At 53.9% G+C, this 14,950-nt stretch overlaps 1 protein-coding gene across 1 annotated transcript in view; it reads left to right on the top strand.

Moving 5' to 3' along the window:
- Positions 1-628: 628 nt before the first annotated feature.
- Positions 629-14,950, top strand: part of GRIP2 (glutamate receptor interacting protein 2) — a 64,511-nt gene continuing 50,189 nt past the window's right edge. The window contains exon 1 of the mRNA XM_011950673.1: positions 629-785. Within this exon, the coding sequence (XP_011806063.1) occupies positions 725-785 (61 nt within the window). The 5' untranslated portion in view covers positions 629-724. The remainder of the gene's footprint in view (positions 786-14,950) is intronic.

The raw sequence follows: 14,950 nt of genomic DNA, 5'->3' as shown, positions 1-14,950 counted from the left end.
GCGGCTTCTTCTGGTATCCCCATGTTATGTGTTATAGTTGTAGGTGTTAGGAGTTAAGAGGAGGGGCCTGGGTCTCCTCGTTCTACTCTGGTGGCCCCAGTCACATGCCCAGTGCGGTGTTGTCTCCTGGGGACACAGGACAAGTGGACTCTTGTCCTTGTCTCAGAACTCCTTCTTCTTGGGGTCAGGTAGGTAATCTCAACCTAGCATGAAATGTGTTGAGATCCAGCAGGTAGGGTGCCCTGAAGGGAGCAAACATTCCCAGACAGAGAGGATGCGTGGAGCCCCACTAGAGGGGAAGGGTATTCTAGGGGGAGGGCCTTGCAGGTGCAGAGGCCTTCAGGTATCAAACAGCCAGCCCGGGAAAGAGGGGAGGAGGGGATTGGTAGATTTCAGCAAAAGGTGGGGTGGGCCACGTGAGCACTTTGGCGGGAAGAGGACTTGAGGGTGGGGCCTGATGAAGGTTTGCTGCAGAGGCTAGAACATCCGGCTCTGTACCCCCCAGGCCTGGCTGCTGTGGAGGAAGGGCCTTGCCGCCACCAATGCCACCGCTGGCTCCGGGGAGGATTATCTATTTTAGCAACTCCCGGAGGGCGGAGGAAGGGAGCACCCAGCCTGTGCCAGTTAGCGCAGGCAGCTCTGGAGCGGGCACAGGAGCGCCGACTCCAGGCGTGGGAGGCTGGGGCAGGCTGCACAGGGCTCTGCCAGAGGGCAGGAGGGCACGATGCTGGCGGTGTCACTCAAGTGGCGGCTGGGCGTGGTGAGGCGGCGGCTCAAAGGTGCCGGTGAGTCTGGGTGGACGGCGAGGGGCCCAGAGGGACTTCCTGGGCTCCCCGCCTGTCCTCAGTCACCCCTGCTCTCCCTCCCCCTCTCTCTCGCAGAGCCTTTTGGGTTTCTCTGCTGCATCTCTCTCTCTCCCTCTGTATCTCTGCCCCAGACCACTCCAGTTCCCTTCCCCGTCTCTCCACCGCTCTGCTTCCTTCTCTCTCTCCTCCATCTCTCTGTCTCGGTCTCTCTGCTTTCTCTGGGTCTCTTCCTCTCTCTTGTCTCTCTCCTCTCTCTCCCACTGTCTCTCTGCCTGGCCTCTGGGTCTCTCTGTGTCTCTCTCTCCTGCTGTCTGCCCTCCCTCACCCAGTTCTCTGCCCCCGCCTCTGCTCTGCCTTCTCTCTCCCACTCTGTCTGTCTCTGTCTTGCTCTTCTCTGTTCCTCTTCCACTGTCACTGTCTCTCCTGGGGTCTCTCTGGACTTTCCTGTGTGTCTCCTTCATCGCCCCCACCCCTTCCCAGGGCATGTCCCCAGCAGCCTTTTCTCTCCTTCCTGTTGAGGCTGTGAGGCTGTCCAGATGGGCTGGGGTCGCCTAGCAGGGGCGCTGTGTGTGGGGGAGCAGGAGTGGGAGGGAGCGAGGAGCTGAACGTGGAGAGTTGGAACAGGGGGACCTAGGTGAAGGCAGCCTGCCTCTGGGCAAGACTCTCGATACTGAGCCCCAGCCTGTGCGGGGTCCCATGACTGGACACATGCTCAGCTCCTCAGAGTGCTAGGAGGGGGCTTAGGGTGGGACCAAGATTGGACTGGGGGTGGGGAGGAGCTGGAGTTAAGCCCCCCAGGCTGTGTGACCCCAGGATTCACCGATGCTGCCATTTCTCCATCTACAGCACGGGGAGGAGGGAGGTGGTGAATTCACAGTCTCTATGCTTCAGGCTTAGGACCAAGAATCATCTTACTGTCAACAGGAACAGCAGTGACAGACATTCACTCAGCGCCACTGTGTGCCAAGCAGTGCATTCACTCATTCATTCCTCGCAGTAGCCCTGCAAGGCTTGTCCCATCCTCATTCTGATTGTGCAGAGGAGGAAAGTGAGGCACAGAGAGGTTAAGTAACTTGCCTAAGGCCACACAGCTGACATACGGAGGCTCTCTCCAGGCAGTGAGCTTGTAACGGAGCATTTTCCAGACTCTGAGGTGCCTACACAGGGAGCGTCTTCCTCAGGGAGGTGTCGGGGATGGGGTGGGTGTCTGTGCGGCAGCAGAGGGCTCTAGGTCCTGCACTGGCCTCAGGGCAGTTGGTGGCCTGACATCCTAGAGGTCCCTGGAAGCCTGGTCCACAGAGGCAGAGCAGTTGGTGCCTGGAGAACATCAGGAGTAGGCCTCTCCTTGGGTCTGGCCAGAGACTCCTGTGCTGAGACCACCCCTGAAGGAGACACTCCCTGCCCCATTGAGGCTGCTGTCCTCTGTTCAGGTCCACAAACCCTAAGAGCCCAGTGGGATCCTCCCAGGCTGGAGGGACAGATGAAATCCTGGGTTGGCTCCAGATTTGAGCTTCCCCAAGATTTGGAGAGCAGCCTACTAAATGCTGTGGATCAGGCTTTGCATCTTGGAGATGCAGGAAATGCTTACATTGGCCCAGACAGACCAGGGTTCAAATCTTGTCCCTTGGATGGCTACTCAACCTCAGTTTCCTCCCCTGGTAAAGTGAGCCCAAGAAAAACTGCCCTTCTGAGATTGCAGTGCCAACTGAGGAAGTTTGGGACATACAGTAGACTCCTGGAATGTTTAATTCCATCTTCCCCTTAGTGACCCAACCACTTACTTCCTCTCCCCATGTACATACCACTGTCCCCAGGGCAGTCACATCTGGGGCCAGCATAGCTCTTAATAGAAAATAAGCAAAGGAAAAAGGAGGGCTCAGCCTGGTTGATTGAGGACACACTGTGTGCAGACTTGAGCCAGGCTCCTGCCCGACCCCTCACCACTCCTTCACGGAGGGCACTGAGGGAGGCACAAGGAACTTGCTTTGCCCATGAAGTGAGCCTGCACATTCACGAAAACAAAACCTCAAGGGAGAAGAATCCAAGAGATATGGGAGAACGCAAGGTGTTTCTTCTGTTTTCTTCTTCAAAATATTTTTTTCAAAAAATGCCTGGCGACACGTTTATCTGTTTCCAGCCTATATGATTTTAATGAGCCGTCCTGTTGCTCATCTTCTCCGGGTAAAGCCCCATTTTCTCACTCTGAATACTTGGGCGGAGGTCCCTGAGCCACATGGCCATGTGAGACCCCTCCTATGTCCTCCAAACTGACACTCAAGGGTGTAGTTATTGCCTCTAGAAGGAAGCAATGACTTTGCTCGAGAGAGGTCAAAAGAGACTCCCAGAGCTGGGTATTTAAGGATGAGTAAGAGTTTGCCAGGTAGATAAGTGGGGGAGCAGCTCATGAAAATGCCTGGAGGTGGCCAGGCACAGTGGCTCATGCCTGTAATCCCAGCACTTTGGGAGACCAAGGCGGGCAGATCTCTTGAGGTCAGGAGTTCGAGACCAGCCTGGCCAACATATGGTGAAATCCCATCTCTACTAAAAAAATTAGCTGGACGTGGTAGCACGTGTCTGTAATCCCAGCTACTTGGGAAGCTGAGACAGGAGAATCGCTTGGACCCGGGAGGCGGAGGTTGTAGTGAGCCAAGATGGTGCTACTGCACTCCGGTCTGGGCGACAGAGCAAGACTCCATCTCTTAAAAAAAAAAAAAAAAAGAAAAGAAAATGCCTGGAGGCTTGAAAGATCTGCCTCAAGACCCCATGAGAGCCTTGGTCAGCATGAAGGGTGTGGGGAGAGGAGAGAGGCAGGGTGGAGGAGGTGAAAGGCTGTGGAGCTTGAACCCTGTCCTGGGGGCAGTGGGAACCATGGGTGGTCCTTGAGCAGCAGAGAGTGGAGGACTGCTTTGAGTGTTAGAACAGGATCTGGACCAGGTACGGTAGTAGCTCATGCCTATAATCCCAGAACTTTGGGAGACTGAGGTGGGCAGATCACTTGAGGCCAGGAGTTCAAGACCAGCCTGGCTAACATGGTGAAACCCCATCACTACTTAAAATACAAAAATTAGCCATGCGTGGTGGTGCATGCCTGTAATTCCAGCTACCTGGGAGGCTGAGGCAAGAGAATCGCTTGAACCTGGGAGGCAGTGGTTGCAGTGAGCTGAGATTGTGCCTAAATAAATAAATAGAGAGAAAGAAAAGAATAGGCGCTGGCTGTGCTCTGCAGACCATAGGTAGGGTTGGAGGAAGGAGGCTTGGGTGGGGCCCAGGCAGGAGGTGAGGAGCCAGGACTGTAGGGTGGGCAGAACTGATGGATGTAGAGGCAGGAGAATAGCCTGTGTCACTTATTCATTCAACAAATATTTATTGAGCACCTATTATGTCATAGGTATTGTTCTAGGCCCTTGGGGTACAACACGGAACAAGACAGACATAAACCCCTGTCCTTGCCCTCCTGAGCTTTGTCTGCCTGTGCCCACTCTGTGGTGTAGGTCTGTGATGAATTATTCACTCCCTCCTTCCGCTCCTTAATGAGGCTCCCCTTGGCTTCCCACACACCACCACATCCGGCTCCTGGCATTTCTTCTGGCAGCCACATCAGGGCCTCAAATCTGATTCCCAGCGTGGAAATGAGTCCTCTCTCCAGTGCCCCACTCCTGAGCCTCTGCCTTCCTCCATGCCTGCGGGCACCAGAATTTCAGATCAGCTGTGGTGGCTTGGAGACCAGGTGATTTTTTTTTGAATCAAGAAGACAGGGATAAACTCTCGTCCAGAATCCCAGCAGTCTGGAGTGAACCTCTAGACCTGTTCTTTGTTTCCCAAACGTTTATTGAGCACTTGCTGTGTGCCAGGCACTTCCCATGTACTTTCTGACCCTTGCAACAGGCCTGTGGGTTATGAACTAAATCACCCCATTTGCAGCTGAGGAAACTGAGGCTTAAAGACGAAGTTACTTTCCAAGGTCATACACCTAGGAAAGAAGTACCGGAGCATGAGCCTACCCAGGCCGCAGGACTTCCAAACATTTCACCCCGGGGGCGTTCCTTCACGGTCAGCTTATTCAGCCTCCCCTGCCGGGTGCAAGGGACCCCTCGGTTGTATTCTCAACATGTGGCCACTGCTCTGCTTTCCCCAGGCTCCCCCAAGTCCTCTGCCTTCTCTCTGCTTCTCCTGTCCCGGGACAGCCCTGCCGAAAAAGCGATGCCTCTCCCTGCTCTAGGCTGAGTGAGCCCCGCTCCTCACAGGACACAGTCTCTGCCCTCTCCGCCTGGCTGCCACTTCTGTCCATACCTCATCCTCTCTGTGTCCCTCTTGCAGAGCAGAGCCCAGAGTGGAGCCCAGGGCCTGGGGAGGTCTGAGCCAGGCAGAGCAGACAAACGTGCCAAGCCCCTCCCAGAATGTCCCAACTGCACATTGGCCTTGCTTGCGCGTGTCTCCCTCTGGAACACATGCTGATCTCGTCAACTCAGGTCCCAGCATTGTCTCCGTCTGTCGGCTTGAATGTTCAGTCCAGCAGAACCATCTGCCTGTCTTAATTGTCTGGATCATTGTGAAGGCTCCCAACCCTGTCTCCCCACCCATTGGGGAGATGGTCAGATGCAACAGAAAGCACCTCCATCAGCCAAGGGACTGAGGCTGATCGCGACTCTTCATGGGTCCTTGGCAGGTCCGTGTTCCTCCTGGCCTCAGTGTCCCTTCTGGGCCCCTGCTCTCCTGGGCCTGGAAGCCTTGCAGCCTCCCCCTTCCCGCCCACTCACTCCCCTTGGGCCAACCTTGGCTCTCTGATTCCCACATTTTGCTATCTTGGTCGAGGTAGTGGTGACTCATAAGCAGATGTGGTGGGCAGGTGGGTGGGCGAAACAGGGCACATGGCCAGCAGTCACTAACAGCCACATAATTGGGGCTGCTGGGGTCCCTGTAGGATGACCTTGAGTAAGATCCTTGCTCTGTGCTGTGTCTCAGTGCCCATGTGCAGAGTGGGTTTGTTGAGGAAGGTTTGTTTGGGGTTTGTAAGTAGCCGAGGGTCATTTGGAATTCAAGCTGGGGATGGAGATGGAGGGGTTCTAGGCTGACTGAGGCCAGAGCTGAAGCAGCCCCCAAAGACCGCAAGCCCTACTTCTCCTGTGGCCACGCATGTACTCCCATTTTATACATGGAGAGATGGAGGCTGGTTTTGCCCAAGGTCTTCCAGCCCGTCAGAGGTGGAGGTAGATCCAGGACTTGAACTCAGGACCCCTCTGAGGCCCCAGCGGTGCTGCTGCGGGGAGGGTGGCATACTAGAATGCTCCTCACACTTCATCACCATGCTGGTGTCTTCTTCTAGGGGTAGATGGGCAAGGAAGAGTGTGGGATGGCCAGTGAGTTGACACACAGTGAGACTGAGAGGTGCCGAGGGCTTGGAGCCCTAGATGAGGCCCCAGTCAGTGGGAGGGCTTCCTGAGGCAGCAGTCTTGGAGGGCTTGTAGGACTTGGCCTGGCAGACAGGGATTAGGAAGAGGGCATTCCTGGAGGACGGTGAGAAAAAGGCTCGAAGGTGGGAATAGGCTCTGCTACTTGGTGCTGGGAATGGGAGGCAGGGAGGATGGAGAGGGCTGGTCGGTTTGGGGCATAGGGGGCTCAGCTGCCAGGCAGCAGGCACTGGCCTGGAAATCCCAGGGTCAAGCCCTGTCCTCAAACACGTGATCTCTGCCAGGGCCCACCCCCAAACCCTGTGGGGCTCGCACCCCCACACCCCTGCCGATCTCTCTGGCATATTCTCAGCTGGGCGGCCTGGGGTCCTTGGATGGTCCTTCCCATGTTCTCACCCTGCCCGAGGGTCCACTGTGGGTTCACAGCTCCAGGATTCTCTTTCAATATTCAAGTCTACCATGAGGACACAGAATCTGGTGATCACCACGTCCACCAAGCCCTTTGAGAATGTGTGTGAACTGAACCGTGATTTAAGGCTTTGGAGACGGAGAACTGAGCTGTCTCTGGGCTTCAGTTTCCTTGTCTGTAAAATGAAACAATTGATGAGCCCAGCCTCATGGAACTGAAGTAAACGCCCCTAGAGGCGAGAAGTAGTATGAAATCTGTAGGGTGCCAGGTGGGGGCCCGCCAGGATTGTCATTATTAGAGGCTTATGTTCCCATTTTTTCTGAGCCTCAGTTTCCCCACTTGGACATAAAAGATGTCTGTCCAGCATGGTCAGATGCTGTGGCATCTGGGAGAAAGGTTTGTTCTTCCTGGTTGGGGGAGCCCCCAGGAGGTGGCCCCAGAATAACGGGGTGAATGGTCACCACCGTGTTCAGCCACACACTGGGTCCTCACTGAAGCCACATCCAGACTGAGCTGTGGCCTCTCCTGCCAGGGCTCAGAGGCCATGGTGTGGGACCAGGGGGAGCCATAGGGAGGCAGGCTACAGCTGGGATAACAGAGTGACTCTCACCCCTTACAACTGTTCAGGAATAGGGTGGGCTGCTCAGAGGTGGTGAGCTCCCATTTATGGGGGTGTACAAGCTGTACTCAACAGCAGAGAGGATTCCTGCATGTTAGAAGGGATGAATTGTTGGTTTCTTTCCAATATGGCAATTCAGAGATTATGTACATTCGTCATATATTTCTCATTCACTCATTCTGCAAACACCTGTGTAGCACTTACTGTGTGCACAACCCTGCCCTGGGCATGGGGTTGAAATCAGTGAGCAAGACAGTTGTAGATCTCCCATTTAGTGGAAAAGAAAAGGTGGAGGAAGGGCTGAGAGGAAAGGCATTGGAGGAACGGCTGAGGGAGGTAAAGGAGACACACCCCGCGTGGCCAGGGTGGGCCTCTGGGTGGAGGTATTAGACTGGACTCTAAGGATGAAAATGAGGAAGAACATTCCAGGCAAAGGGAAGAGTCTGTACAAAGGGCTCGAGGAGGGAGCACCTGGTTCTCACGGTCTGGCCCTCTGCCCATCCTAGTTGGGCCGCCTTAACAAAGCCCCTTCCCCTCTCTTGACCTCGGTTTCGCACTGTAGCATGGGAATAGCAATGTCTATCCCACAGGACTCTTGAAAGATTCCATGAGACAGTGTACATAAAGTACCGCGTATCCAGTAGGCGCTCAGCAAATGCTGGCCCTTTCCTTCTCTCTAGGGCATTTGCGTATGGACGGAGGGTCATGCTTGATCCATGGGTGGGTGGTGGGACTCCGGGCACAGTGTTAGCCACAGGCTGACCCTGGGACCAAAGCCATTCACAGGCACAGGATGACAGCTGTGTCCACCCCTCCCGAAGCCTCGTCTACTACCCTCATGCCTTGATTACCAGCCACAAGGGGGAGTCGCTGCATCAACTCCAGGGTGCGGAGGCCCATGCACTGCTCCTGAGGGCTTGGCCTGTGTACAGCTGCACAAGCTCTCTGTGTCTTCACCGGAGGGGCCTCCGGAGAGCCTGCTCCTTCCTAAATGTCATTCACATGGCCGGTCACAGTGCCAGGAATGCCCTGATTCAGTGCCCTCTCTTCTCCTCAGAACTGTGTCTGCAGAATCCGGCCCTGGGTGCCTAGCCAGCCACCGGCTCTTTGGGGACCCTTTTGATGGTACCTTTCCTTCCCACTTCCCACCCTCTGCCCAGGCTGTGCCCTCTCCCTGAAAGTCCTTGCCTACCTTATCTTTGAGTGTTGAGTTTCTTCGTCCCTCAAGGCTTGGCTCAGACACCACCTCCACCCAGCAGCTTTCCTGGATTCCCCCTCTGAGCATCCCTGACTGTGGCCACCTTTGTCTGGGTGGCTTTGTAGCAGATCCTCTTTGGATATAGTTCTTTCTACAAGAGATGCTGACATTTCAACATGTGTAATGTTCTTGGCCCACAGTAGGCCCTGTGTGAGCAGTGGCTGGACTTCGAACTTGGGTCTTTTGAGTCCCAGTGCGGGACTTTCTCTAGGACAAGGCAGGGAGGGGCCACTGCCATCCTGAGATTAGATGCTTAATGCCACTTTTTCTTGGAGCTGAGCCCCAATAGCTTTGTCCATTTATTTCTATGTTTTGCTTTCTGTTAGGAAGGCAGACAGAGGGCAGGTGGACAGTCAGAGTAGCCCCTGAGGGGAGGAGGATGGGGAGGGTGGACAGACAGCAAGGCCCAACCCTCACCCAGGAGCGTTTTGAGCACCCATTCAAGTCAGTTTTCTAAGACACTTTGCTGACCCTATCCCTCTCTCCCTCCAAACTCTTCCAGCAGCATCCTCAGGAGAGAGTTTCAACTTCTAACATGCCATCTGAGGCACCTATTTTTAATTTTTTAACTCCAAGTTCCAAAGGTCGAGCTAAATTTCTCAGTTCAAAGCACACATTGTTCTGGGCCATCCCAGTGCCGGATCTGGCTCTGTATTATCTTATTTCCTGTCCTTCATGCCCTATCGCCACCCCAAATTACTTCCCTCTAAACTTGCACTTGAAATAGGTGAAATAGGTATTTAAATCTGTGTGTGCCCTTGCAGCATAGATAGTGCTTTATGTGTCTGCTTTCAATACATAATGACACCACATTTCAATATATAACTGATACCACAGGGTAGATCTCATTCTGTCTCTCTTCTTTCCTTCCTTTCCATCTTTCCTGCCTCCCTTTCTCCCCTCCTTTTTTTCTTTTTTTCTTTTTTTTCTGAGAAGGAGTCTCGCTCTGTCGCCCAGGCTGGAGTGCAGTGGCCGGATCTCAGCTCACTGCAAGCTCCGCCTCCCGGGTTCACGCCATTCTCCTGCCTCAGCCTCCCAAGTGGCTGGGATTACAAGCTCCCGCCACCTCACCTGGCTAGTTTTTTGTATTTTCTTAGTAGAGACAGGGTTTCACCGTGTTCGCCAGGATGGTCTCGATCTCCTGACCTCGTGATCCGCCCGTCTTGGCCTCCCAAAGTGCTAGGATTACAGGCTTGAGCCACCGCGCCCGGCCCCCTCCTTTCTTTCTTTAATGTGACACCAGGTTTTCTAAGATCCATTCATGTGGCTGCACTTCTAACTGCTGTGTCACACTCCACAGTGTGCAGTCACCACGTTAACTGTCCCCTACCCTAGGATGGAGTCCCAGGTCACCTTTACCAACATTCTCAAGAGTTCACACCCCTTAGGGACCTGGGTAGGGGGTAGGATTACTCTGCAATAACTTCCAGGAGTGAGGATGCTGGGACACAGGTGGCCAGACATGGAATTTCTCCTAACACTGCCAGGTGCTGCCACTGTTGCTGCCTCAGTTTACCCCCCACCAGCAGTGCTGTGACTTTCCATCTCCATCTCCCCACATCTTCACCAGCACTTGGTTTTGTCTGCATTTCTAGCATGTGCCATTTTGAGGAGAGTCAAGTGAGAGCTCGCTGTTTCTGTTTTCACCTCTCTGGTGACAGTTGGGACACCTCTGCATGAACTTGGGGCCGTTTGCCCTCCACGTTCTGTGCCTCGCCAGTTTATAGCTGGTGCCCATTTTTCTTTTTCTTCCTGTTTTGCATCAGGATACATCCTGACTCCATGCTTTCTGACCGCTTCCACCTGGCAGTTCCTCAAACGTGCCCTGTTGGCTGTCATTAGAGGAGCTTTGATGCTTACCCGAAGAGGAAATGAGGCTCAGAGCAGAAGGGACCTGGATTCCAGATCTCCTGCCTCTGAAGTGCCTGGCCCATTTCCTCCCCCAGACCCCTCACCCTGTGCCATCCTGACCCTTGCAGCCCACTCCCGGTAGTTGCCATTGCAAAACAGAAGTTAGGTCACACCACAACCCTGCCAAAAACCCTCCCCTCACACTCAACAGAATCCCAACTCCTCTCCCTGGCCCCTGCTGACCTTGTCTCTGTGCCTCAGCTGCACCTGCCCCTCAGCTGCTCCTGGCACCCAAGCTTGGTCGGCCTACCTGGAACTTCCTCCTCCCTTTGTGCCTTCTCATCCGGCTCCAGGCAGTTACTGCAGAGCAGTCCCCTCCCTCTACCCAACCCACAGGTCCCTATGGGGTGTGAAGATGCTGATGAAGGAGACCTGGGGCTCAACTTAAAAGCTGCCTACTCTGAGAGGCTCTCCCTGACCACCTGCCTTGTATTCTCTGTGCCAACATCGTCGCTATGTCTATCACAGCTCTCAGGACCATCTCAAATGCCTTCTGTCTGTCTGTTTTTCTTGCTGGATCTCTGGTCCTCCCTAGACCAGAAGCTCTAAAAAGGGAGGGTCTGCTTGCTCTGTTCACTGCTGAAACCTCTGGCCCAGCTCACCTCTGGAAGGTAGTAGGTGCTTAGTAAATATTCTCTGAGTGAATGAGTGACCAGAGAGACACGGCAGGGCCATGATCATGCTGGCCATCTCCCTGTGCCCACATGCTATAGTTTTCTAGGTGTTTTGCTCATTCACTGAGCTTCTCAGCAAAGACCTTGTTAGTACAGACAACTTCATCATCCACATTTTAGAGGAGAAACCTGAGGCTCAGAGAGGCCCACTGTACAGTTGTACTCCCATGTCCTCTCCTCCAGGAGGGAAGCTATTGTGGGTGTCAAGGGAAGCATGGAACCCAAGAGGGAGCCCCTGGGAGCTGTCCCATCCGTGGCCAGGCCCCTGGCCTGCTGGTGACTTGACCCTGCCCAGTCAGGGGTTCCCATCTCCTCTGAACATGTGTTTGTATCTGGCTGGCTGCGTTGGGCTTCCTGACTCTGTTCACATGCCTGGGCTGTGGAGAGTGGTTTGGTGTATGTATTTCTCGGGGCCACTGGGTGGGGTTGCCATTAGGCAGGCCTCGGTTCAAACCCTGGCTCCCCCTGATATTTTGCCTAAGGGCAAGTGACTTCACCTTTCCGGGCCCTGGCTTCCTCATCTCTGAAGTGGAGATATTCCTGGGATGAAATGAGAAAATGTGTGCAAAATGCTGGTCACAAGGCCTGGTGCATGGAGTCTCTGTTCCAATTATGTTGACAGTGGCTGTTCTCAACATTCTGGAAACCCCCTCTCCTGGGTCTGTCCACACGGCTGCCATGCTTTGCTCTTGCGACTGTCAGAGCCTCCTTGGCCTGTGGCCTTGCGTGTTTTCCTGTAGGCTGGCAGACTCTGTGGGTCTGAGGCCCACAGCTTCAGGCAGCCCACTGGGTGGCACTACCCCTGAAGCTCCTTCCAGCCTTCCCTGAAGTCAGGTGAGGGGCCATGAGGGCTGGGGAGATGTGGGATACCTTAGACAGTGTGGGGACAAGACCAAACAGCACTCTCTAAGAGGGGGTCACCTAGTGCCCCTCTCCTGTGGCTCGTGGAATCCCAGACTGAGCCTCAGTTTCCCCATCTATAAAATGGGTACAATAACATCTACCTGGCTGAAATGTTTAACAACAAGATGCAGGTTCTGAGAGGACCAGGCAGGGAGGGAGCAATTGTCCTGGCCTGGCCCCTGGGGTGGAGGGAGGAGGGTCGGAGGAAGAAGCAACTGACAGTCCACAGCAATAAAGATTTATCTCTCTTGTCCTTGAATTGCCATCGCTGCCTCCCAGACTTCATTTCCGGCTGTCACTCAGGGCCCCTGGTGGGCTCAGGACAAGGCTCGCCTGTGTTATGACGGACTCAGCCCTGGAGTCTGAGATGAAGGACAGAGGCCTGGGTCCAGGCCCTGGCTGTGCTGGTGGGGCACCCCTGACAAGGCCCTCTCTGGGTCTCAGTTTTCCCATCTGTGCAGCATGGGCTTGGTTCTCAACCACAGGGGCCACTAGCCTCTGGGTGGGAGGGGCTAGGGATGCTAGGAACCCGCAGGGTGAGAGGCAGCCCCACGCAGCAGAATGCCGCAACTCTAGTGCCAGTGGTGCCCCACTGAGAGACAACGTGAGGGCGCTGCAGGCCTGGGCCTCTGTTGGGAAGAGTATATGGTGACCGTGAGTTTGCAAAACCCTTCCAAGCTCTCTGACCCTTACTCCTCACAAGGGGCAAAGTGAATCTCAGACAGATGTGACTTGCCCAGGGTCACACAGCTTGTGGGTGGTGGAGCTGGGATTCGAACCCGGGCATGTCTGACTTGTGTGCTTAGCTCCCTTGAAATTCTGTTTCTGGCCTGTTTGGCAGCGTTAGTTTGAGAATCTTGGCAGGCAAGTGAGTAGATGAACGCTTCCTGTTTCATTAATACGTGGTCTTCCCAACCCTAGCGGGTGGGTGTTTTTATTATTCTCATTCTACAGCCAAGAAAGCTGAGGTCCAGAGAGGTTTGGACAAGTGCCCCGATCACACAGGAATCCATCTTCCAATTGTCTCACAAACCTGGGGGCATGGACGTGTCAGGCCCCTCCTGACAAAAGAGGGGCTACCTGCCAGCTCAGTGGCCCTGCCATCTCCCCTGGGTTGCTCAGTCCCCCTCACGTGTCACCCACAGCATTTGAAACATGAAGCAGTCAGATGCTGTCCTCAGGAGCCCCTGGTGGCCTGGGTGCTTGGCAGGCCTGGCTTCCAGCCACCTTGCATGCCCAGGCAATCTGTTCCCCTTTTCCTCTGCTTCCCTGAAGTTGGCAGCACTGGACAAGAAGGATTGTCTTTGGAGGGTGATCAAGCAGCAGCTTTGCCTCCTCTCATGTCCTAGAAGGAGCCCTTGCTGCTCATTCCTAGGCCGCCTCCCAGACGGAAATCCTTCTCTCACCTACTCTCAGCCTGCACTCCATGTATGAGATTCTTGCAAAGCTGTCTCGCCCCGCTCACTACAGCCGTCCTTAGCTCTCCATTTCCTGCAGGATGAAAGACAAACTCCTTAATACAGCGCTTCTCAAACTTCATATGCATCACCTGAGGACCCTCTTGATATGCAGCTTTTGATTTGGCAGGCCTGAGTGGGGCCTGCATATCTGCGTATCTGACAAGCTCCGGGTGATGCAGATGCTGCTGGTCCTCAGACCGCACTTGGAGGAGCGAGACCACCCCGGCCTGGCTGTATCTCTGTTTCCTTCTTTGTCTCCTCACTTAGTCATGTGGGATTTCGGCCATGGACTCACACACATGCAATGGCTTTTTCCTTCGTCGACAAACTCCTTCCCATCCTTCAAAGTCAGTTCAAAAAAACCCTTCTCAGTGGACTCTCAGACAGAGCTAATTCCTCTTCCTCTGCACTCCCAGATGCTTTTGCAAATCCCTGAAATCCTGAGACCCATAGCAGTGCCATTAAGAATAGCAGTGTGGGGGCCAGGCCTCCTGAGTGTGAAACTTGGCTCCATCCTTACCAGCTGGGTGACCTTGGGCAAGTTGCTTAACCTCTCTGTGCCAAGTTATTTATTTAAATTCTGTCTTGTTCCAAAATGGACCAATAATTGCTTCTGAACATGCACTTGGATAAAATCACATGAAAACGTGCTCAGTAGGTCGTCGAGGACAGAGGGCAAAGGGGAGATGCTGTTTCCCATCTGCCTCCTTGTCTTGGTCCTACAGTGCATAGCATGGCAGGCACTCAGAGAAACGCCACACAGAAGCTCTCCCATAATCCACGGCATGACCTTTCCAGGAGCTTGGGGGTCCACAAAAGTAAACTCCAAAGGAGCAGTGAGAGAGACAGAAACTTGGCAAGGCTTCCAATTGCCAATCTTAATCACTCATTTAAATGCATCTGTATGGAGAGCAACTTTTTTTTTAAGAGAAGGAGCAGAGAAACGTGGCAAGGCTTCCAATCACCAATCTTAATCACTCATTTAAATACATCTGTATGGGGAGCAAATTTTTTTTTTTTTTTTTTTTTAAGAAGGAGCAGATACAGGAGTTTGAGACCAGCCTGGGCAACATGGTGAAAACCTCATCACTACAAAAAATGTAAAAGTTAGCCAGGCATGATGGCACCTGCCTGTAGTCCCAGCTACCAGGGAGGCTGAAGTGGGAGGATCATCTGAGCCCAGCCAGTGTGTTGCAGTAAGTGGAGATTGTACCACTGCACTCCAGCCCAGGTGACAGAGTGAGATGCTGTCTCAAAAAATAAAGAGAGAGACAGAGAGAGAGAGAGAAAGAGGGAGAAAGAAGGGGCAGATCTAACTCCAGTGGCCTGGGTGCCACGTGCCTGTCCTCCCTGACTGAAGAGGCTATAGATGGAGGGAATGGAGGCGAGTGGGGTGAGGGTCTGTTAGAGCAGTTCACATGCATCCCTTCCTGCCTGGTTGAAGCTAAGACTGCTCCAAAGTGACCTCTGTGCCCTAGTGAAGGTCAGGGTCTTCATGGCGA

This window comes from Colobus angolensis, unplaced genomic scaffold (genome assembly GCF_000951035.1).
Source record: "Colobus angolensis palliatus isolate OR3802 unplaced genomic scaffold, Cang.pa_1.0 Scaffold31, whole genome shotgun sequence".
In the NCBI taxonomy this organism is placed as follows: Eukaryota; Metazoa; Chordata; class Mammalia; order Primates; family Cercopithecidae; genus Colobus; species Colobus angolensis.
This window is presented reverse-complemented; position numbering and strand designations above follow the sequence as displayed.